Here is a 25,427-nt window from a genome sequence, read left to right as displayed (position 1 = left end):
CGCCTGCTTCCGCCTTTTACTCCGCCCTCCTCATTCAGGAACCAATTGTCACCCACCTCCTGTAGTCTTAACCCCCATAATTCACCGCCGCGGCCTTAGCCCCACCCACCCTAGCTACAATCAGTCAATCAGACGGGGAGTGTGCTCACCTCCAACCTAGGCTCGCGGCGCGCCGAAATCAAAAATGAGGCGAAGGGGCGGAGGGGGGAACCTGGTCTGGTTGGTGGGGCGTGGCTGGTGCTAGAGGGAGGCTTGGGGGCTGGCAGGGCTTCCGGGCCGAGGGAAGCTTTGTTTTGCAGGTCTTGGAAGACGAAAGAACGGGACAGTGAGCGGGACTACTCTAGCGTATATTCATTTAAGATCTAGAGGCGGCCCTAGAGGAAGCAGACGTTACAAACTCCTCTGCAAAGAAAGCTGCCTTCTCCCGGAAGCCAAGAGCGCCTGGAGCTTCGCGGTCATCTGCGAGCCGGGGCCTGGCGCTAGTGGGCGCTCTGCCTCCGCGAGGGGTCACTGGGGAGGGGAGGAGACCCTGAGAAGCGGCCACCGCAGGAGGAGGCACTGGATTTGCAATTTAGGGGCGAGGGGCGGGGCGCGAGTGAGGGCTGATGGGGCGTCCTTTAAAGCTGCAGGATGAACTGGCAAATCTATCGTAAAGCCGGCATAAAGACTAGGGCTACACAACACAAAGCGCTAACCCATACATATCTCTCTTGACAACCTGGTGACATGCGCAGCATTTTAAGGACCCCCGACACTCATAGACGTTTGAGTGACTCACCCGAGGTCAGAGAATTAGCGAGTGGGCCGTCTGCCGACGGGTGCCCAGGGGACAGCGCAGCCGCCTCCTCTGTGTACTCAATGTTCTCTAGGTGCTCGGTGTAGGAGACCTGAGTTAGAAATGTTTCAAAGTGGAAACAACAGGAGAAATAGATTGTCTTTGGTGAAAGGGAGTTTTATTTTGCACACTTTGTATTGTCAGACTTTTTCTACTAGTATGCTTTTTGTAATATTAAAAATAGAGGGTGAAGTTAAAAGAAAGGGGACTATTTGAAATCGTAATCAGATCTCTTAGTCAACAAAAAGGGAGAAATAGAAATCAGAGACTTACTGCAAGAAAGATGGCTTCGTCTTACAACTACTGAGGACCATATGTCCAGACATATGGTGTGTGCAACTGTACTTATGGAGACCGTAGGACAGGAAATTGCAAATTCTAGGAAATCTGGGCTAAATGATAAATGTAAATGTCCTAGGGGTTCCAGAGGAGGGGAGACAAACCTGAGGTATCATTTATTTATTTTTTTAATAGATTTTATTTATTTATCTATTTATGGCTGCGTTGGGCCTTCGTTGCTGCACGCGGGCTTTCTCTAGTTTCGGCGAGCGGGGGCTACTCTTCGTTGTGGTGAGCCGGCTTCTCTTGTTGCGGAGCACGGGCTCTAGAAGCGCAGGCTCAGTAGTTGTGGCGCACGGGCTTAGTTGCTCCGTGGCATGTGGAATGTTCTCGGACCAGGAATCTAACCCATGTCACCTGCACTGGCAGGCGGATTCTTAACCACTGCGCCACCAGGGAAGCCCAAGTTATCATTTATTAATTAAATGAGCCCTTATTAGCATTTTTTGTGCCCAGTGTGGACCACGTGCTTGAGAAATATACAATTCATTTATTCATACACAAAGTTTAAGATGACTTTTTTCTTTTTTCTTTTTTTTTTTTTGCGGTACGCGGGCCTCTCACTGTTGTGGCCTCTCCCGTTGCGGAGCACAGGCTCCGGACGCGCAGGCTCAGCGGCCATGGCTCACAGGCCCAGCTGCTCCACGGCACATGGGATCCTCCCGGACCGGGGCACGAACCCGCGTCCTCTGCATCGGCAGGCGGACTCTCAACCACTGCGCCACCAGGAAAGCCCTAAGATGACTATTCTAACCACAAAGAGCTTGCTCAGTATTTGGAGGAGACAGAACTAGCACATACTGAACACTTAAATAACAATGTAAAATAGTATTTAAATGTCAAGATGAGTGGAGTTAGCAGTAAACTCTGTAGGACTAGATAAAGATGTGTCTGGAAGCAAAATGGAGTTAGTTTATACATAACTATCCCTTCTGAAACACCTATAGATAAACGTAGAGACAGGAAAGGAGCAAAAAACAAATAAATAAATAGAGGCATTTCCATTATTCCCAGATTGTAATTCTTGCATTGAGAGTTTTTTATGCACATTTTTAATGCTGTATTAAGAGAAGAGGACCATGAATACTGGATTTGCAGGAAAAGGGGCATGATAATTTAATTATTTATTGAATAATGTCTTTTTGAAACAAATAAGACAAAATTGGGGCCTCTTAAATATCCCATTGAGGAAGAAGCTCTTCCTCTGCAAGTATTCAAGCCAGTATCAGGTCCAACCCCATGAAAGTGTTCACAGCCAAATCACAGAAAGGGGAAATATTTCTCCCATAAATTTGGGATATGCTAGAACAAAATGTTTAAGCTCTGGACAGTTTGTCCCACTTAATCATATTTATAAGAGTGAAAATACAAACAAATTTTTTTGTGAAAGGTGGTCATAAACTATAGTGAATTATACAATATACACTTTTCAAAATACATACATTACTGTGTATATATTAACTTATTTTTAATTTATATCCGTAATTAGCCTGTAGACTCTTGGAGAGCCCTTTGGACACGATGTGCTTTATGGACCCCTATTTTGAGTAAAGTTGAGACTTTGAGTTTGTTTTTCTTTAAAACTTGATTGATTCAGAATGAATGGCTAGGCTAGGTCCTAGAGCTAGATAGTTTAAATCCACAGGTTAATGAGCCAATGAATTCTTTCTGTATGGGGCTGGTCAAACGTAAAGTATGTGATGGAACTGTTCAAAAACTGGATCGTAGTAATGGCTGCACAACTATATACATTTCCCAAGACTCAGGGCACTGTACACTTTAAATAGGTGAATTCGATGGTGTCTAAATTATCCTTCAATAAAGCTGTTAAAGACAAAGATACACTGTATAAGCAATGCCAAAACATCTGCATGGAAAATAAAACCTAAGCTCAATCACCTAGATGTTCTGACATCCTAAGGAAATTAATGGATGAAGGAGTAAATAGTAGAAACCCTTTAGTTTTAGATGGTATTCATCCTTAAGCAGCATGGTTCACTGACTTGTGGAATAAAATCCAGAGTGGAGCAAACGCTCATTTTAATTCTTGCGGAAATGAAACAGTTGTATTTTATCTGGTCAGAATTGTGCTGGCTGGCATATATTAAACGTGACAGGCATCCATAAGACACTGGTGGTGAGAGTACCAGCTAGAAGTCACCCCTTGACATCCCTGTCACTGTCTGGATTGTTTTAAAATAATCAGCAAGTACAAATTTCAAGTTATTTGTAAAATTCCAAGTTCTATGCAGCCTTTACCTTTACTCATTATTTTAAAAAATGAAATTGTCCGAATATGTTTTTCCAATTAGCTGATAATCTAAGTATATTTCGAATTTGTATCCTTCTGGGTTTTTGTTAATTGCTTTGGGGTGGGGAGTGGTAACTAATTTTAAACAGTAGATAAAGGATTTTTTGAGCCACATTATTACTATAGGGAAACATCACTGTAGCCTAACTTCTGAGGTATATTTTGAGATAAGTGCTTTTACACGCATTCTTACATGTAGTTCTCACAGGTACCCTGGAAGTGGGTATTCTTCTATCCCCATTTTAAAAAATAGGACACCAAAGTTTAGTTAAGGAGCTTGCCCCAAGGCCATGCTATTAGCCACTTCCTTACAGAGCCTCTCCTTGAACTTTGGAACCAGAAGATGAATCTATTCCTGGCTCAAAGTCAGAAAGCTGACACTGGACAGATCAGGGACTGGAAGCCATTTTGGGGGGACTCCCAATCCAGTTCTCGCCACTACAGTATTTTTAGGAAGCATAAATTATTCAGTGATTCATTTAGACATTTAACCTACACATAGCCAAGCATTCAGATATTTCTGTTATATAGACGTGGCTCAACAAATCCAAGCCAAAAAAAAAAAAACCAAGTCCTGCCATTTTATAAATGATCACTAGGTAGCAGCATATTAACACAAAAGCCAAACACAAGGTCCACCTTTTCTGCTGTTTTCATTCTTTTTATTTAACGATATGTAATGGTAATTCGATTTCATTTTATTTTGTGCCTTTCAAATATATGACCATTTTAAACTTTGATAAAGGCACAGTCAGGATGAGAATATAGTAAAGACAAATCTGGTTATAATTGGAAAATTGAAAAGATTTTACAAATTCTTTTGTTGTACCATATTTTATATTACGTTCCAAATGTCACTGGTCTTAAAATATTATCCCCAAAATGGTTCAAATCAGGCCCTCCTTCATCCACTTTTCTTTTCTGGTAAGTGTACGATTCAATACTTTTTTTAGTAAATTTATAAAGTTGTGCAACCATCACCCCAATCTAGTTTTAGAACATTTCCATCACCCCCCAAAACTTCCCTCAAATCTGTATGTAGTCAGTTCCCACTAACACCCCCAGCACCAAGGCCACCACCGATCTGCCTTCTGTATTTATAAGTATGCCTTTTGGGACATATCTTATAAATGGAGTATACAATATGTAGTCCATTGCCTCTGTCCCCTTTCATTTAACATAATGTTTTGAGGTTCATCCGTGTTGTAGTGTATATCAGTGTTTCAACCATTTTATTGCTGAATGGTATTCCATTATACTTGGATTGTTTTCCCTTGGGGTTTATTAGGAATCATGTTGTTACAAACATTAACAAGTCTTTATATAGACTTTTTTTTTTCATTTCTCTTGGATAGATACCTTAAGAGGAATTGCTGGTCAGGTGGTAAGATTATGTGTCAATTTTTAAGGAGTTTCCAGCTGTTTTCCAAAGTGACTGTACCATTTTACATTCCCAAGAGCAACATATAAAGGTTCCAGGTTCTCCATATCCTTACCAACACTTGTTATTGTCTGTCTTTTTTATTATAGTCATTGTAGCAGCTGTGAAGTGTTATCTCAGCTTGGTTTTAATGTGCATTTCCTAATGACTATTGATGTTGAGCTCCTCTTCATGAGCTTATTAGCCACCATCTTCCTCTTTCATAATGGTCTTGAAAGCCTTTTTCCTTTAAAGGTTTGTATGAAACTTAAACTAAAACCTAAGCAAAATTGACATTAATTGTTATTAACTCAAGGAGATCAAAGAAATATTAATGTATAATGTTAATGTTTGTAGAATGTTAAGTAATAGAATTGCATATATAATTATAGTCTTTTGAAAAATGTTTTTTTTTTTTTTGTGGTACGCGGGCCTCTCACTGTTGTGGCCTCTCCCATTGTGGAGCACAGGCTCCGGACGCGCAGGCTCAGCAGCCATGGCTCACGGGCCCAGCTGCTCCGCGGCATGTGGGATCTTCCCGGACCGGGGCACGAACCCGTGTCCCCTGCATCGGCAGGCAGACTCTCAACCACTGCGCCACCAGGGAAGCCCTGAAAAATGTTTTTAACAACAAACTATTAACTCTTTTTAATTGAAGTATAGTTGATGTATAATAATATTATACAAATTACAGGTGTACAATATAGTGATTCACAATTTTTAAAGGTTATACTCTATTTATAGTAATTATAAAATATTGGCTATATTCCCCGTGTTGTACAATATATCCTTGTAGCTTATTTTATACCTAATAGTTTGTACCTCTTACTCCCCTACCCCTATATTGCCCCTCCCCCCTTCCCTCTTTCCACTGGTAACTCCTAGTTTGTTCTCTATATCTGTGAGTCTGCTTCTTTTTTCTTTTTTTCGGGGATCGATTTTATTTGGGCTTCTCACAGTGGTTAGAGCCACCCTGTCTTCGGAACAATCACAGCACAGGAAATGCATCACCGAGACTGCCCAGAAAAGTCTGACCAGCTGAATCTTATTGCTTAAAATACATATTCGCAATAACTTGACAAAGGGTGATGTGCCTCACAGGGGAATGTGTTAGCATTTGCAAATCTTCCGACTGTAGCACCAAACCCTCGACCAACCCCTTTCTTCTCGTTCACCTGGAACACCAGACTCCCTCAAATCTCCCCGGCCCCCTCCCGAGTCCTTCAGCTCCCTACTTCCGTCTTTCATCACGCAGGGCAGCCTCATGTAGCAGAGACCAGACTGTGACGCTGGACTCGAGCCCAGCTCCAACGGCTGCGTTTTCTTCTTCTCGTGCCTTTCGCATTGGATGCTGCAGTAAACCCAGCAGTAAACACGTGGACCAGTTCCCCACTCTGACGAGAAGGAATCCTGAGAGGGCCAGAATCCATCCCTTCAACCAGTTAACTCAAGCAGGGTTCATTCTGGTAAAACTTGATCTCCTTTGAGACACTTCAGTGAGTTATTTGGGATAAAAACAAAACAAAAAAAAGTGGCAGGAAAGGCATCTGAGGGCTGCTGGCACACTCCTGCCCACTCTCGCCACACATCAGCCACGCGCTGGACCTCAGCAGAGGGAGGTAAGCCCTACGGCACTGTGGTGGCCGCCAAACCCTCCTGGCAATTTTGGGCAGGGCTGACGTCTGGGCCACAGCCAGTCCAAGCTGGACACTGAAGATCCAGTCCAGCTTCTGTCGGAGGTTCCACCTTGGCCTTCTGTCCCGAGCTGTTGTGGATACCCCCGGGGGCTGAGGCCGAGGGCCAGGAGCAGCTGAGGGAGGCAAACAGGCTCAGAGCACGTTTCCATTTACAGGGAGCAGAACACAGGCCTCTGAGTGTCCACAGAGCAATGTGCAAATTGCAGTGATGGGTAAAATAAAACCTCTACTTGGAGCACAGGATCTCTGGCAAACGTGGGGACTGCCGCCGACAGCGCTGCTGGGTACACCCAAGCGCACAGTCAGACATTTGCTCAGTAAACAGTAAATGCGTAAAAGAAATTACCTTGAGAGGGCTGCGCCTCCTCCAAACGCGTGGGTAACGTGAGCAGAGAGGCTGCCGTTCAAAGTGTAGTCACAGGAAAACAGGGCTGGGGGCTCACACGCAACAGACACACACAGGTTATCCAAAATGTCGCTGTATACGGACTGCACTTTATTCAACGTGGATTTTGGTTTTGTGGACTCCAAACTCAGACACTCGTTCACTTCACAGCCTTGGATTTGTCTATATTATGTGTAAGTGTATATACATATATATATACACATATATACATGTGTATTCATATATATACATATATATATACACACACACACACATATATATATATATATACACCTTACTTTCTTACCATAACATCAATGCCTAGTCTGAATGTCATCGTTCAAGAGTGGGGGAAGAACCAAACTCTTCATATGAACAGGGCTGGACAGGGAATGTTAGTTTTGGCAGTTTGCTTTCTCCATTCAGATTATTCCTATCAAAGCTCAACTGGATTTTGAAGCCAAACTACAGTAATACGGATCCTGTGGTCCTTCAGGATGGCTGCCCTCACCCTCCTACCTGGGCCACTTAGACACTTTACATAGGCTACAAAATTAGTTACCCCACTCAAGGCGGGGCGGAGCAGGGAAAGGACACGAAAACCACAGATAACCAAGGCATTTTTTCCAAATGGTCAGTTTGAAAAAACAAACAAATAAACAAAACAACTTACTCAGAATCAAGAGAAAATACTGTGTGAGAGTCAGGCTGCGGAACCGCCCTTTCTCAGGACCCACAGCTTCCTCATTTGTTCGTAGAGAACAGTGAGACATGAAGGCCGGCAGATGTGTTCTTGGGATGGGGGAGGGTACTGGTCACCTGTGGACACAGATCAAAGGGCAGAGATGCGGTAAGCTGCACCTCTATCCACTGCCACAGTGCAGGGCCTTCTGCTCACCCGCAGAAGTTCCAGAGATAGCCCCCAGCCAAGCCTGCACACAAAACTTCTCCTTCTGGCTCAACTGTAGTCAGGACTCTTTGAAGTCCAAGTTGGGAAAAAGCCACAAATTTTCCTTTTCTAAAACAGAATTCTTGCCTGCCCACTGGTCAAGTTCTTATTTTCAGCTCACTTCTGACTTCTGTTGTTGTTTTTTTAAAAAAGAAAAAAAACAAAGAGAAGGCAGGTGTAATCTTCCACACTTGAACCAGTCCGTGGCCAGCCAGGACCTGCTGGGAAGGGGCCCCTCCAGGATGCATCGTGCCACCTCGATCTCGTCACCTGGAATTTGAGAGCACAAGCCCTTTACCAACCCGCCACGCTACTGCTGGTCAGCTCTCATCCACCCACAGGAGGAGCCCAATTCCGGCTGTGGAGACACTGGCAGCGAGGGGTAACAATCCCCGGACCACTGGGGCTTCACCCAGGGCTGAGACCTGCCACCTCTCTCAGACTGAGACGCGGCGAGGTTCTCATCAACTCACACCAGGACATGAATCCACTCCATCACCAAGAGTCACCTCAGGGCACAGTCTCATCCCCTCCTTGGGGGCCTCTGAAACGCACATCTCTCTGACCCAAGCAGGTAGTGACACGTGACTTGAAAAGAGGTAAAGGGGGACGGGGTGGGGTATGAGGAATGAGTCACAGGACAACTTCTCGGCCCTCCGTGACACTGTATCTATGGGGGGCGAGGCACCCACACCCCAAACTGTACCTGGAGATGCAGGAAAACGCAGGAGCAGAGGGAAAAAAAAAAAAAAGGAACAGTCATTTAATGCTCCTCTCATGGTTCTCCCCTACCCTGGTTGCATCGCCAAGTTCTCAGGCGCAGGCAGGGCCTGCTCTAGCTTGCGGAGCTGCTGCTCCGGGAGTTTGGGGAGTTCTGCTCGTTGATGGTGTTCAGCAGCAGGCAGGCAGGCAACCGCGGCAGGTGAGGGTGCCCGGGCTCCCGGGCCTGCTCCTCGGAGGGCTGGCAGAGCCCTTCCTCCTCATCGCCAGGGGGCCGCACGTGGCAGCTGTCGCAGAAGTCCAGGGGCCCGTCCAGAGCATCGTCGATGAGCGCGTTGAACTCTTTGAGGTCGTCATCATGGTGGCCCCAGTTGCACACACACCTCGATGCCCGAGTCACCTGTGAAGCGGCGATGTCTGCCAGGCGTCTTGTCTTTGCTGTCAGGGAGGGCGCCGCCCTGCTCGGAGCTGTATTCTTTCAGCAGCTCCTCCTTACATTCGAAATCCTTGTCCAGGAAGGCCCCAGGGTCCACCTCCCCCAGGCCGGCCACAGAGCCGCTGGGCTCCATCCTGGGGGCTTTGGTGGCTGCTGGGTCTGCTGGCATGTTGGAGGGCTCAGGGTCAGCGATGCTCGGGGGTCGCGTGCTGCTTCTGCTGGGCCCGGGCGAGGGGCTGCTCTGAGCCCCTGGGAGCCCCTGGTGGGGTCGGCGCCCCAGGGGCTGCCGCCCGTAGGGCCACACTATGCAGGCGGCTGCTGCTGGAGCTGGAAGGCACTGTATGGTGCGGCAGGAGTCGGAGGTCGGTTCACCACTTCCTCATAAGGAGGTAGTAAATAGTTTGGCAAAAACCTGAAATGAAATGGCAGCGCTGAGTAATGGTGGGCTTCCCGGTAGGCGATCAGGTGGATTTCATGTTGCCTCTGCTGGGCCTGACGGCGGTGCTTGGCTCGGCGGTGGTGGCACACGCAGCAGCAGCTCAGGAGGATGATGATGGTCCACACGAGCCAGAACCACCAGAATTCATAGTAGTAGCTGCAGCACTGAGACCGTCCACAGCAGTGTCCTGTGTCACAGATGTAGCTTTGATTGTTGGGACCCACGCAGGTTTCCTTATCCTGCGGGGGTTCAGCCCTGGCTGACAGGGGGCTGGGCAGCGCCTGGAGGAGCAGGTGCACCACGCCACCCAGGAGCCTTCTCCTCTCCATCCCCCTCCCCCGCCTCCTCTTCCCTCTTCTTCCTGCTTCTTATTTGTTATATTTCTTATATTTCATATAAGTGAGATCAGGCAGCGTTTGCCTTTCTCTGACTTATTTCACTTAGCATAATGCCCTCCAAGTCCATCTATGATGCTGCAGATGGCAAAATTTCATTCTTTTTCATGGCTGAGTAGTATTCCATTGTGTGTGTGCGTGTGCGTGTGCGTGTGTGTATAGATATATCTCATCTTCTTTTAACAGACTATTAACTTTTAAGGCTATATTCCATTTGTATACCTCTGAGAGGTTGGGTTGGGAGACCAGAGCAGGTTTCATTTTCTGCAATTCACATGTATTGCTCTTACGACTTAAACAAAAATCTAATAAAGATATTAAAAGCGGATGCAAGGGAAAATAACAGAAGACATGCACAAAATTAATAATAATCCCAATTAAGGTGGAAGGCTTATTGGTAGCTTTTTTCTCTTTTTCCCCATTTTTCTATATGGCCTGCAATGTTATTATTCTACCAGTTGTAGGACCCACATCTCCACACCTGACCACAGCACCTCTTAAACTTGCTTAGTTCTCAATCTAGCTATTTAATGCTGACCTTCCTGTAATTAATCCTTTCTTGTACTTTCTCAATTCATCCCATTTCCTTTCTGGTGTCGAATTTCAATTTTATAGCAAGATCTATTTTCCCTTAACTCTATTCTAGCTAGTTTGCTTAATTCTAACCTTATCCTCAACTCCAATTCCAAATATTACTAGAAAGAAGGGACACTTCTCACTTGTTTTGTAAGACGCTTGCCTCTTGAGAAATTAGATCACGTAGAGTCTCAAGGCCACTTGTGGCTCTATACTTGTTTTCTGGCAGTCACTCTGAGTTGCATTTCTTCTGGAAGGCCACAGATGACAGTAGGGTAGATTCCAGGTTCTCAGGTTGAGAATGAATACACTGCCCAGTGCTTCAAAGCTCTCTACCATGATGTTTTGAGCCTCCCTAGAGGCTGGGCTCTTAAGAGTTGAGGAAACGCTGGCAGAGTTCTAGCTAGTTCTCCCTACCTTTCCCTTCTGAGTTAACCTACGTGCTGGAACAGAACAGCCTCTGTTTTCTGCTATTTTTCAGTACTAAAACAGTCTTAAAGAACGCATCAGCCTTTTTATAACGTGAATCAGATTCTGTCTCTCCTTGCCTAAAACTCTTTAGTGGCTTTCCATTGAACTTAGGAGAAAAGTGTAAAGCCTCATCTTTGTTCGCACAGGGCGCCATGTGACCTGGCTCTGCCTATTTCTCCCTCTCACCCCTGCCATTCCATTCCTCGCCGCCCGTGTTCCAGCTACGCTGACCTGCTCTCCCTTCCTCAGTGTGCCCAGCTTTGTCTTACCAAGGAGGCCTTTGTTCATGTTGTGCTTTCTACTGGGAGTGTTTCTCCTAGTCCTTTAAAAAGCCTATCCCCTCACCTTTTAGGTCTCACTTAAGTATCCCTTCAGTGAGACTTTCCCTGACCATTTTATCTATGGAGGGCCTTCATAACCTTTCTCTATCTCAGCACCCTGTTTGCTTTCTACAGAGCATTGAGTTTATAGTAAGTTGTCGCTTACCCCGTTGATTGTCTCCTCCATCGATTATATATGTAGGTGCCAGGAGAGCGGCTTATGTTTTGCTCACCATTCACTATATACACGGTGCGTAGAAATTCAATACATACATTTTAAGTGAAATAAATTGAACCATAGAGTGGAAGGGACCCTAAAGTCACCTCGTGTGTCCTCTCAAACCACTCCACATCAGCCCTAATGGGTCTAAGTTAGAAAATTCCTGTCACAGCAAATTCTCTATTTGGGTATCTCAAAATGTCAATTAATTCTAATGTATATTGAGCAGAAATCTATCTTTCTGTCTGAAACTTCCCTTTATGGGTCATCTGGAGTTACACATAAGACACTTAATTCTTTTCAATGTCACTTTCAAATATTTGAATATGACTATCTCATCCTCCCCACACTCTACACATATTCTCAAATTCCTCAGAGAAACTGCTCCAACTGCTTCAATTACTTCTCTCCTCGCCAGACCCCATCGCGGGCATTTTTCAATGAATGTTTGCTTAATTTGAGTCATCTCAAATAGAATTCAGTATGAAGAATACTGTGAGATAATTATCTCCTTTTTTTTTTTTTGGATATGACCACTTTACGTATGCAATATAAATCTGCAAAAATGTTTTCTCTCTGTCTTTTCTAACAAATGTTACGCTACATAATATGTAACTTGGAATACGTAAATATATGGAATATATGGAATATGTAATATACGTAATTTGTAATACATGTATATGTAATATGTAATATATGTAAATATATGTAATTTATATCAAGGGTGCAGTCAACCAAAACCACTGCTTTCATTTCTCATGCATGAACTCGTCTCCCTTACCTGGTGCATCTAATTGCTTGAACTTAACTATAGCTTCTATCTTCCATCTTGTTAGTTTTGATCCGTCATTCTAACCTGTCTAGATCTCTTTGAATCTTGTTTCTGTCAGCTGACTTATTAGTGCTATCTCCTGGCTCTGTGTCAACTGAACACTTGACAAGCTTGCTCACTTTGACTTCATCCAAGTTGCCAGTAAAAGTGCTGAACAAGGCAGACACATTAGCACAACCCAGAGAGCTCTCTTCCAGGTAAACATGGCGCCTTGGTCATCGCGCTTTGGGCATTGTCATTCAGTCACACATGGAGTCTCATTAATGCCACATTGCTCCTTTTTGCTCAAATGCCTCACTGCAGGTCATGCATGCTCTCTCTATAGCTGTCCCTTGACGTCCCAGCCTGCAAAGCATGGCAGAAAAGGAAGTGAGGTGAATCTGGGTGATGTTTTTTCTTGGTGAGCAGCACAGGCTGCAGCCTAGAAGCCTCAGGGGGATGTAGTTCTTTAGGATGAAGGCTCCCATTCAGTCACATCATCTCCTGTCTCATTGATTTGCCTCACAGCACCTGTCACTTCTCACATCTTATCTAATCTGCCATACCCTTCTTCTCCCTCTTGGTCCTCTCTCAAGGTTTACATGCATTTGGATGAAGCCTAGGAAGTTTCTAAGGGAACGATTTGCTACAGTCTAACGATGAGAAGAAGAGTTAATAATTCTTTTGATGAAGATCTGAGGCAGCCTTCCTGGGCAGCCCAGGACATCCCCTTCAAGAGATCTAGCTCTTCCTAGCTCTTCAGTTCTTCTTTAGTACTCTCTCACCCTCTCTTTCCTGGACTTACTTCTACCTTACTCTGAGCAGAAGTTGACAGACCTGTTTCCACACACAGTAGACAGAACTTGCTCTCTACTGTTCCGGAGAGATGACGAGCCTTGCCCCAGTGCTGTGGGGCTGCTGCGTCTCTTCGCATCTGAAGGGTTTCTTCCTGAAAGCTTGTGGTCTTCTTCCTTCAGAAGCCACTGGCACCTGGTGCAGGGTATCAGAGAGACCCACCTAAGCCCAAGAGAAGAGTCTGGGGGCTTCCCTGGTGGCGCAGTGGTTGAGAGTCCGCCTGCCGATGCAGGGGACACGGGTTCGTGCCCCGGTCCGGGAAGATCCCACATGCCGAGGAGCGGCTGGGCCCATGAGCCATGGCTGCTGGGCCTGCGTGTCTGGAGCCTGTGCTCTGCAAAGGGAGAGGCCACAACAGTGAGAGGCCCGCGTACCGCAAAAAAAAAAAGGAGAAGAGCTTGGGGCCGGGGCTGTGAGAATCTTCTTTCTGTAGTTTGTGGCTTCAGTTTCTGCTTTCTCACTTTTATGTGCTAATTGACCATTTCTTCTCTCCCATTCCTCTTTTTCTCCTGTTTTCCCCACTACCCCACCCCCCCAAACCCTCAACACTTCTCCTTTGGTCCAGAAGAGACAAACACAACATTAATGATTGGCTATGAAAGAGAATCTTACAGGTTCTTTGTATTATCACTCAGAGCTCTGCAATAAGCAATTCCTTTTCATCCTGAAACTTTTTTCTTGATGACACCATTTCTGCCACTTTAGTAATCACCTATATCTGATGGAAGAGCTGAAGCATGGCTAAGTGGTAGGTGGGGAAATTCTGCATGCTTGAATGGTTTTGCTTTTAAGTTGTACACACTACCCATGTGTGTGCACATACAACAGAAAATACCAAACATGTAGCACTCAAATAACTTACTCCATCTGACCCATGTAAACAGGCATGAAGGGCACAAGTACAGGGAAAACCACAGTTCAATTCATTCATTACACTGTCAATGCTGCTGTGGACAGAATTGTGTCCCCCCAGGTTCATATGATGAAGCCTCCTCCCCAAGGTGATGGTATGTGGAGGCAGGGCCATTGGGAGATAATTAGGTTTAGATGAGGTTGTGAGGTTGGGGCCCTCATGATGGCATTAGTGTCCTTATAAGAAGAGACACCAGAGAGGCGCCCTCCTTCCCTCTCCCTCCCTCCCTCCCCCACTTTCTCCTTCTCTCTCCCTCTATATGTCTCTCTATCTCTGTCTCTCTCTGTCATGTGAGGACACAGTGAGAAGTTGGCAGTCTACAACCCGGGAAGAGGACCCTAGCCAGTGAGCTGGCATCTTGATCTGGGACTTCCCAGTCTCCAGTCTGTGAGAAGATAAATTTCCATTATTTAAGCCACCCAGTTTATGGTATTTTGTTATGGCAGCCGAGAAGACTAATACAAATTCTCAAGCTAATTATTTGCTATCTGCCATAACATTTGTTTCCCAAATGTGCCATTTGCGCTCAAATCTACATGTAAATTGAATTAGCTAATTAATACAGGTATAAAGTACCTCAGGATAGGAGTCTCTGCTTACTTCATTTTCCATTAATTCCTATATATTTATATATCTTCCCTTGGAACTCCTGGATTAAACTACACAGCCCTCTCACTTAACTGTAAAGCACTCAGACAATTTTATCTAAACGTTCCCCTGTCCATGCTACCTTGATATCCTGACTCTTTCCTGAAACTTTACACTTACCTTTCCCTAAATTAGCCTCTTGCACTGTGGACCCAAGCAATGATCCTATTCTGTGGCAAAGCCCATGCTTGCATTTCATTTCCATACCCTGTCTCTCTGCTATTGCGTTAAAAATTAGTTTAAATGCAGGTAACTGGTTTCCTTTTCAGGAGTAAAAAGGATTAAAATGGCCAGTTTGTTGATGATGATAAAGATGATGTCTAACATTTATGAGTTTTAATTTCTTTACGTACATATCTCATTTAATCCTTACTAAAAATGATGTGAAGGAATGGCTATTCCCTCCATAGTTATGGATGAGGAAAGTGAGGCAAAGAGATTAACTGCCAGGGATTTCACAGCCAGTGAGTGACGTCATCAAGATTTGAACCTAGGCATCTAAATCCAGATCTCACATTCCTGACTATTAAATTAAGTATTCATTGGGCATGCCACCTCAAACGACCAAAAAGTCAAACTGGAAGACCCTAAGAGGGAGTAGTTAGCAGCCTTGCCACAGCTGACTTCTTAGGAGGATTCATATGTTGACTATTTCTTCTGTGTGGAAGGGTTACTAAATACCACAGCTGCCATTTAGCTCTCTGTTGCCAGGTGGGAAGCCTCCTGGTTTACTGCCTTTGAATGATTCATACTTCATGCCACACTGAATACCTTCCTTCAATCAAGAAAAAGGTTTCACAGACTCGCAGACATAGAGAACAGACTTGTGGTTGCCAAGGGTGAGGGGGAGGCGGAGGGGGAGGGGGGAGGGATGGATTGGGAGGTTGGGATTAGCAGATGCAAACTAGTATATAGAGAATGGATAAACAACAAGGTCCTGCTGTCTAGCACAGGGAACTGTATTCAGTATCCTGTGATAAACCATAATGGAAAAGAATATGAAAAAGAATATATTTGTGTATAACTGAATCACTTTCCTGTACAGCAGAAATTAACACAACACTGTAAATCAACTATACTTCAATAAAATTTTTTAAATAAAAGGAAAATTAAAACAAAGAAAAAGGTTTCAAGTGAGGAATTTAGATGTATGTGTTAGGAGCTGACACTACACAGAGCCAGTAGCCCTTACTCAATCTGGAAGCTAAGGCCAGCCCACAACCTCTTCAGACTCCTGTAACATGCTCAGTTTTTTGCTTCAATAGTGATGTTTTTGCACAAGCAGCTCTATTTGTCAATTTTAGGGCTAGAAGATATTTGGCCCACATATGGGGAAGAAAGGCCATTCTAACACTTGGGTCCTTTTATTGGGCTGGTCCTATCTTGGGTATTGAGAACAGGAGAATCTTCAAACAATTTCCTGTTGCCAGTAGGTGGTACAAGCAGCTGCTGTTGGACAGACCATTAAACAATACAAAGATTCCCTAAAGACAGACTGAAGAACTCATAACATCTGCCTTTAGTCATGGGAGACTATAACAAAACATACTCTCGTGTGTCTATTTGAACAGCATCATAAGGCAGCACAGAGTAGCCATTCAATCAACATGTGCTGAGCTGAAAGGAAATCTGTGGGAACCAGGGCAAAGAGTGCAAAGGTTGAATGAATTTGGATTGGAGGAGTGCTCCTCCAATCCAAATTCATCTCCCCTTTCTAGAGCCAACCAGCAGTTAGAAAGCGTGTGACAAAACAAGCACCTGTCATTGTTTTCTGTACCAATGATCCTCTCATCACCTTGTATGTGTACAGATCTTTGCTCATAATGAGATGGCAGAATCTCTACAGCTAGAGGAAGCATACTGTGACAGAGCGTTGCTTTTGGAGTCCATGCACATGCTCTGCCCCTTAATGCTAGGTGACCTTAGGCATGACACTTTAACTGCTTTTTCCTGGTTTGTGGTTTAATCTCAGTTTCTTCACAGGTTTGTCATAAAGATTCAGTCCTCATAACTCATTAATCTCTTTCCCCTTTCCTCTTTGTGGAAATGGATGATGTCAGTTATTTCTGCATGCCTAGCTCTTAGTGTATGTCTTGGTACACGTTAGAGGTCAGAAAAATGCTTATGGAATAAATAAAACTATTTCTCTCTTATTTACAATCCCTTTTCCTGTGTTGGTCATCTAGTTGGTTCTCAAATACTTTTTGAAAGAAAGATATTTTTTAATTTACTTTTTTATTTTTTTAATATTCATTTGGCTGTGCTGGGTCTTAGTTGCAGCACGCGGGATCTTTCTTAATTGCGGCATGCAGGCTCTTAGTTGTGGCATGCGGGATCTAGTTCCCTGACCAGGGATCAAACCCGGGCCTCCTGCATTGGCAGCATAGAGTGTTAATTACTGGACTGCCAGGGAAGTCCCAAAAGATGCCTTTTTAAAAACTCGGGTTTAAGTTATTTACATATAGTAAACTATTGTTATGTATTCTTATAATATTTATATTAATATGTATTAAACTATATATTATTAAGTTCAGTTATTTACGTAAAGTACTCAATCTTAAGGCAGCTCAGTGACTTTTTACATATGCATACACTCAGGAAACCACCACCTGGATAAAGATAAAAAACATTTCAGTTGCTTCAGAAGTGTCCTGCATGCTACCTCACAGTCAACGCTCCCCTTGCCAGAGGAAATCATTATTCTGACTTCTGTCACCATGGATTCATTTTGCTCATTCTTGGACTACATACCCTCTTGTGTCTGGATTCTTTCACTCAACAATGCTGTGAGATTCTTCCATATTGTCGTGTAAGTTGGTAGTTTACTCATTTTTTAAAAAATTAATTAATTAATTAATTAATTAATTTTTGGCTGAGTTGGGTCTTTGTTGCTGCGCGTGGGCTTCCTCTAGTTGCGGCGAGCCGGGGCTACTCTTTGTTGCGGTGCGCGGGCTTCTCATTGCAGTGGCTTCTCTTGTTGTGGAGCACAGGCTCTAGGTGCGTGGGCTCCTGTAGTTGTGGCTCGTGGGCTCTATAGCTCAGGCTCAGTAGTTGTGGCTCACGGGCTTAGTTGCTCTGCGGCATGTGTGATCTTCCCGGACCAGGGCTCGAACCTGTGTGCCCTGCATTGGCAGGTGGATTCTTAACCACTGTGCCACAAGGGAAGCCCTGTTCATTTTTTTTTTTTAATGTGCAGTATTCTGTGGTATATGTAAACTATAACCAATCCATTCGACTACTGATGGACAATGGGTTTGTTTCCAGTTTTTAGCAATGATGAATAGAGCTATAAATATTCTTGTGTATGTCTTTTGGTACACATAGGCATTCATTTCTCTTGGGTAAATGAAAGGAATGGAATTGCTAGGTCATAGGGTGAATGTATGTTTAATTTAATTAGAAACTACCAAACTATTTTACAAAATAGTTGAACAGATTTACACTCCCATCAGTAGTGTATTGAATTCCAGTTCCTCCAAATTCTTATGAGCATTTGATATTGTCAGTCTTTTCAATTTCAGCCATCCTGATGCAATGAACTTGAGTTTTCATTTGCTGGTTATTTACAATGTATGAACTTATTAATAATTCCTTATCCAATGTGGTCCTCCATCTCAGCAAATTGTTCAATGTGATAAATATGCTTCTAGTCAAAACCTCTCTATTAGGCAGTCAGAACTGGTGCAGAAGGAGCCTTGGATTCAGAGATGACATGGTAGAAACTCCAAATTTCTAGCAAGTAAATTAAACATAAATGCAAGTATCAAAAAGATAAAGTAAATAGAAAGCCAGTTAAAATAATGAACAATGTGGGCTTCCCTGGTGGCGCAGTGGTTGAGAGTCCGCCTGCCGATGCAGGGGACACGGGTTCGTGCCCTGGTCTGGGAGGATCCCACATGCCGCGGAGCGGCTGGGCCCGTGAGCCATGGCCGCTGAGCCTGCGCGTCCGGAGCCTGTGCTTTGCAACGGGAGAGGCCACAGCAGTGAGAGGCCCGCGCGCCGCAAAAAACAAACAAACAAAAATAATGAACAATGTAACTCTGTCTTATCCCCACACTTTTAAGTAGAAAATTCGGTTAACAAATATTCTTTAAACAGAAGAAGAATCTGATAACATATGTCGTATTTAACAGATATATATTAGCTACCTCTGTGAGCTTGATATAATACCAGAAACTTTTCGATAATTTTGTTCAGTTCTCAAAACCCTCACAAAATTGGTATTATCTCCATTATACAACTTGGGAAAGCAGAAGAGATTGCTGAGGATGCCATCCTGCTTCGCCTTGGTTCTGCCACAGCCCTCGCCCACAACCCTCATCCAACGCCTGAGCTGCTGCTTTTTCAATTCTCTTAAAGAACAGCTATTCTTTCCCTACTAGATAACATCCAATGGCTCACCCTGTCCACCAAATGAAGTCCAAGTTCTTACCCATGCTCATGATTTCTTTTCCTGCCCTTCCCCGACCGCAGTTAGAGTTTGCCCTAACTACGTTTCCATGTTTATCTCCCATTGCTCCCCTCCATAAATCTGACACTTAAATCAAGACAAAGCTATTCTATACACGATGCTTTGCTTGAAGCTAACTCTGCCCCCAGACCACTGTTTACTCCAACTTCTGCTGTCATAATATCTTTTGACAGTTTAAAGTTCAAATGATACCTCCTTTGTGAAGTTGTCTCTGATTTGTCATTGCCCATAGAACTTTACTGCATTAGGGGATAAAAATTAAAAGCCAGCATAACAGAAGTCTGAGCTGAGCCTACTGGGAATGCCAACTTCTCTGGACCTGTCTGATGAGTGGGGAGCCTCCCACAAGCATGACTCACGTTGCAGGAGAAAGGGGGCCTGTGATGAAGACGTTTCGGAGGTTCCTAGGAGCCGAGAATAAGAAATGGAGAGCATAGCGCGAAGCCTGTCTCGCAGACTGGTTCCAGACAGGCTGGTGTCTAGACCCTATGGAGAAAGGAGATGTTAAACGAAAGCTAAAAGGAACTGTTTTCACAAGAAAATCTTTATAGAGACATGGGGGCACAAACAATCTTGGACCTGTTTGCAATCCAAACAGAGTGTCATGCAAAGACAAAATGAGGGTTAGGCACTCTTCCTTGCTTACCACCGTCTAACTTTGGCATCTCACATGCTCCAGCATCCTTGCTGCAGTGGGAGCTCATAGATTTGAACAGAACAGCAGGAAGCCCTGTGGGAGGGGACTTGTTTGTGAACTCATATGAATTCCCAGAATCCAAGGGAAGCCCTAGAAATGCTTGAAGAACACTTTACAGATGGCCAAGACTCTGGGGCAAAAGTATGTAGAACTTGGATTATTATTTTTGGTTCAATTTCATTCATGTGCATGGATGGGTAAGACCTGGAAAAACTTCGGTTATGCCTACTTTCATTTATGACTTGAAATGGTTTAAAACTTATCTTCATGTAAGTATCTGATTTGATCCTCATATGAGGTGGATACTATGATCACCAGATTTTTCTGATATCAATGTATTGAGCACAGTGTTGATTGTGGAAAGAGTCCAGAACTTTTGTCAGTGGGCCTCATTTTGAGCTCTTACTCTTTTGCCTATGGTGGAGTGATCCTGGATAAACCCAACCTCTCTGAGCTTCAATTTCTTACCTGCAGGAAAGGAATACCAGCCCCTTTTGCACGGAGATGCCGTGAAACTCTGGGATGAATAATAACTCCTGTACCATCGTGAGAAACTATTAGGGCACGTGACCTTCTACCAACTGCATTCATCTTCTGCCATAAATCAGTTGTTCCTATCCATGCATCTCAATAGACTGAAAATAATGAAAGGAGTGTAGTCATGCCTTACTCCTCTTTGTGTCATCTTGTCCTGCAACTCAACCTGATGGTGTGGAATGCCTCGGGCTGATGAGTTTCTCATCGTTAGTTGGAGTGTGGTAGAGAGGATTCATGCGTCAGAACTGCTTGGACTAGACACCAATCCGGAGAGCCTAAGATCATTTATTAAAGTCGTCAGATATACAACAGATACAGATATAACACCTCAAATCAAGTTTCCCAGGAACATAATTCATGGCTAAAACTGACATAACATTAGCCACTGAAAGAGAGCAGGGAGTGGCAAACTTTTTCCATGAAGGGCCAGATAGTAAACATTTTAGGTTTTGCAGGTCATAGAGTCTATCGTGCCAACTACTCAACTCAGCCATTATATCATGACAGTAGCCATAGATAATATCTAGACAAACGGGAGTGCCTGTGTTCCAACAAATTGCATTTTAAAAAACAGGTAGTGGGCCACATTTGGCCTGTGGGCTACAGGTAGCCAACTCCTGAAACAGAGGTTTGTCCTGTTGCCAGGGAGGATTTACTAACACAAGAAGCTGAAAATAAAACAAGGTGGTGACATAGAATAGAAAAGCTGAAATCAATGAGTAAAAGTAAACTTCTCTGTTAAGACTGAAAAACTAAAATGACCAAGGGCATAACTGGAGAGAGAAGAGGTTTCACGTAAAAAATGCCTGCTGAATTGGATGAAAACAAATTTTATTCTAAAGAAGTTCAGAAAGGTAGAAAGAAGACGCTGGGGTTTCAGTTACCTGAAAACTACTATAAGCCAAATGGTGTGGTGTGACTTCCTAGAAAATCCAACGTGCTCTATCTAGTTCCCATTAATGAAAACAGAACATCCAGAAAAAACTAGGTGATAGTCCCAGGGGAGCAGGGTGGAGTCTGCTTGAGTCACCACTGGATCCCACGCACCTACCCCAGTGCTCGATACCCAGGAGGTGCTCACTGGGCAGTAATCATTCCCATGCTCTGCTCTGGGTGGGGCAGTCGGATATTTGAGTGTCTGGTCTGTGCAGTCTCTGTGCTGAATTCAAATGTGACAAACTGGTGTTTGAGCTGAGAGCTGAAAGGCAGTATCCAGGCAAGGAGGGAGAACAGTGGTTGGGGGTAAGAGTACCTGAAATGGGGGCAGCACCAGGATCTATTCTGATTCTCTGATGGGGCTCAATCCCATTCTCTTTCCTTTCAATATTCAATTAAAATACGGGTTTCTGGAAATAACGGCGGGGGTGGGGGGAGCATCACACTTCAATGTTCAGAAATCTTAACATTAGCTTTGCTTTTGGAAAAATTTGCTCCCTTACCTGAGAGAGAAGAAATAAATGCTCTGACCTGTTTAAAAAGACATTTGGAGTATTTCAAATGAGGCTACAAAGGGAGATGAAATCAAGGAACCCATAGGCCTGCGGTGCGAGTTCTCATAGCCACCAAAAATCCCCTTGCAAAGGAACTCATTATGTTTGGAGAGGACGTGTGTGCCTGATAAAATAATTAAAAATAAATTGCTAGCCTTGGAAATGCAAATTAATGAGTGTTAAAGCAACCCTGTTGATCACATAGATAATAAATAGATGTGTTTTCTCAAGTCTGTTAGGTGGCACTGATTGATTTCCAATTCTGGCTACAACAGGGCCTAAGCTGCTTTTGAAACAAAGGTGAGGGGACCCCAGGCCCAGTGGGGACAGTTGTTATCTCCTAGGGGACAGTGGTTGGAAGCCTTCGGCCATGACACTCCCCATGCCCCTCCTCCTGACTTTTCCTGGCTAAGAATAGAGGATGCTAAATTACTATTCCCCCTGAACTCCTAGCCCCTGCCGGAGCAGGACGGGACAGTGGCACTGTTAACTCCTCTGCCCTCAGATAACTGACGCAGCCACCTTTCCTGCTACCTGGTGCTGTCAGGTCAAGGCTTTGGCTAAGAATAGCCAGGAGCCAGATGGAACTTTGGGTGTGGGGAGGAAAAGGAGATATGAGGCCTTGGGGAGCTGACTGGAGCACTGTTGCAAAATTTTTTTAAAAAGTTTTTCCTGGGCTTCCCTGGTGGTGCAGTGGTTGAGAGTCCGCCTGCCGTTGCAGGGGACACGGGTTCGTGCCCCGGTCTGGGAAGATCCCACATGCCGTGGAGCGGCTGGGCCCGTGAGCCACGGCCGCTGAGCCTGCGCGTCTGGAGCCTGTGCTCCGCAACGGGAGGGGCCACAACAGTGAGAGGCCCGTGTACTGCAAAAAAAAAAAAAAAAGTTTTTCCTTAGCAATGACTTAATAAGTCTTATGGAGAAAAGAAAGAAAAAAAAAAAAGGAAAGAAAGTCTGGCTACAAAATACCTTATCCTTTCACTAAAGAACCGATACTGATGAAGCACCTACTATGCAGAGCTTGCTCGTCAGTGGCATTTATAGATGGGATGGAGATGGAGTGGAGGAGAAAATGGGATTTCTGCCTTGAAGGAAGCCACAGTCTGATTGGGAGGCAAATTTGATGTGAATGAAGGGCATAGTCCCAACCCCGTTTCCTTGCTGGCATCAGGTCCTTTCCTACGTGTCTTATCTGGAGGCAAAAGGTTACCTGGAGCCAGTGTGTGGCTCCAACACTGAGTGTTGTCCAGGGAATCAGTGACATAAGAGAGGGGAGCATCGCCCTGGGCTCTGCCGTGGGATCTCATTTAATCCCCAGCAGCTGCGTGAGGGAGGTACTCCTCTCCTTACAGATCTATGGACGCAGAACCTAAGCCCTGTGAGGTGTGGCAAGCGGAAGACGGTGTAACGGAGTCACCTAGCTCCTGTGGGGGATGCGATGGGTAGATGAGGTGACACGTGAAGAAACACTTAACGGTTTCTGGCACCACATACGCGCTCAATAAATGTTCCCTCTGAGTCCTAGGTACCTCGCCCCAGGCCGCAGACTCAGAGGAGGACAGAGGCAGGGGGCACTCCTCTCCTGGTCAGTCCAGTTTCAAAGTCCGCACTCTTTCCACAGGGCTGCAGGCGCCTCTCGGGATTCAACTGTCTTCACCGTCCTCTTCCAATCTGTGTGCGGCCCTGCTTCCAGCCCTTTTCAGGTCCACCCAGAGGGCCTTTTCTTTCTGTATGCTTAGGCTCAGAGTTGACAACTTCCTGGCCTTGCAGTACAGGCAGAGGAGGGAAATGAACAGAAGGATGAGCATAAGGAAGGGGCAGATGAAGAGGAAATAGAGTAAAGGTGCTGACGAGCAGATCCTGGAAGGAAACGTGGGCTCTGCAACAAAAAGGAAGAAAATGAAGAGAATAATTAGTCTCCAGCTTATTTGTACTCATCAGTTATAAACACTTCTGGGATTTATTGTTACAGGAAAATATATGTAAGAATAACGGGGCCAAATGGCAGTGTGCCCCTTAAATCACATGCGAGGAGCAAAGGGAAGGGAGCTGGGAGAAGAGAGCTCCAGGATGGCCGGGTCCAGCCTGACTCCCCCTCACCCAACAATTTCCAACCACCAGAGGTTCCCATGACCTACTTAAAACGAACAGCCAGAAAGAAAAACAAAACAGAAAAGAAAACCTCTCCTTTAATCTTCTTTCCTCAGAAAAGATATCTATAATTCAACCCTCGTTCCCAACTCTGTTGCCGGTCCTGAATTTTTAACTGAGTTATTCCCACTGCTGCTTCTGAAAACACACACAGACACACACGCACGCGCACGCGCACACGCATGCTCTGCACTGTCCTGATAAGAACAACAGCAGCTACAAGTAAGAAGCACCAACCCTTCCTGAATCTCCAAACTGGTCTCACACTCCCCCACCCCCATTCAGCTCCTTTCCCCTCTTGCTCTTACCATCACCTCTACCTGGCGTGCTCACTGCACCGTATCCTCGAGGTCCTACTGGCCTCACTCTCCATCACTCCAGCCTTCCACCTCTCCTCAGGCAGTTTTCCTCTTCTTTCTATCCTCTTCTCACACATGCCTTTGTTTAGACCTCTTTCATCCCCTTTTAACCATCTTTGTCATCACAGTTACTTGAGTAGCTCTGACAGTGTCCTTTGTTTCTATAGTCCTTGCAGTGCCTAGCACATGTGCCTGATAACGTTTGCTGATCTGAATTAAACTGGATTCACTGCAACCACATGGGCAAAGGCTACTATATAAAGGCATGCTGAAGCATCTGGCAGCTGCAGTCCGAGGGGAAGTGCTATCAACACATGGACACACAGAGCACGCACCAGCAGCCCCCGAGGGGTTCCTGGCCACACAGCCAGGGAAGCAAAGGCGAGAGAACTGCCAATGCCACAGGCTCCAGGAAGCAGTGCCTCAGGTTACTAGTCAAAGGACAGGGATTCAGTCTCTCGATGCACAAAGACATATGCTTAAAGAGACACCAACTATTAAATGTAGTCTTCTGACTACATTTATTTATGACAGGATATTCAAAACCAGGGCTGTTCTGAAAAGTCTGATGCTAATAGTAGCTGTGCTTTTATTGGAAAACTGTAATGACCTAAGCACTTTCTTCTTCAGAGGTTAAGCTGTAGTATTCATGGGATTACAGACGCTTAGAGATGAAGATGACAGGTTTAGAGGTCATTGCGACCAACCTCATGCTGCAAGAATTCCATTTTTTTTCGGCATTGCAGATACATTTTGCACACTGAAGGACATCTCTTTGTGGGAGGTTAAGAAAGAATCTAAACCTGTGTCCAGCTCCTTCATTGTAAACTCCGGGAGGAGAGGGCCTATGTCTTACGTATCTTTTCCCCTTGTGCAGCACTTTGCTCATAGGTCATCAATGGAGACTAAAGAATGAGTCAATTGTGTGAGTGATTTGCGCACACAGGAACCCAGGAGTAGCTGTCATCATGTTACCCAGAGTAAA

The 25,427-nt window shown here is 44.8% G+C and overlaps 1 protein-coding gene and 1 pseudogene across 1 annotated transcript in view; both read right to left on the bottom strand.

The window, feature by feature from the left end:
• Window positions 1–7,605: 7,605 nt before the first annotated feature.
• On the bottom strand, window positions 7,606–9,893 carry LOC113611695 (WW domain binding protein 1-like pseudogene; annotated as a pseudogene).
• Window positions 9,894–22,829: 12,936 nt separating this feature from the next.
• CD101 (CD101 molecule) overlaps window positions 22,830–25,427 on the bottom strand; it is a 34,523-nt gene continuing 31,925 nt past the window's right edge. Inside the window, exon 9 of the mRNA XM_027090959.1 lies at window positions 22,830–23,811. Coding sequence (XP_026946760.1) covers window positions 23,576–23,811 — 236 coding nt within the window. The 3' untranslated portion in view covers window positions 22,830–23,575. The remainder of the gene's footprint in view (window positions 23,812–25,427) is intronic.

This window comes from Aethalodelphis obliquidens, unplaced genomic scaffold (assembly GCF_003676395.1).
Source record: "Aethalodelphis obliquidens isolate GAN/ISIS:26980383/991018 unplaced genomic scaffold, ASM367639v1 scaffold70, whole genome shotgun sequence".
Classification (NCBI taxonomy): domain Eukaryota; kingdom Metazoa; phylum Chordata; class Mammalia; order Artiodactyla; family Delphinidae; genus Aethalodelphis; species Aethalodelphis obliquidens.
This window is presented reverse-complemented; position numbering and strand designations above follow the sequence as displayed.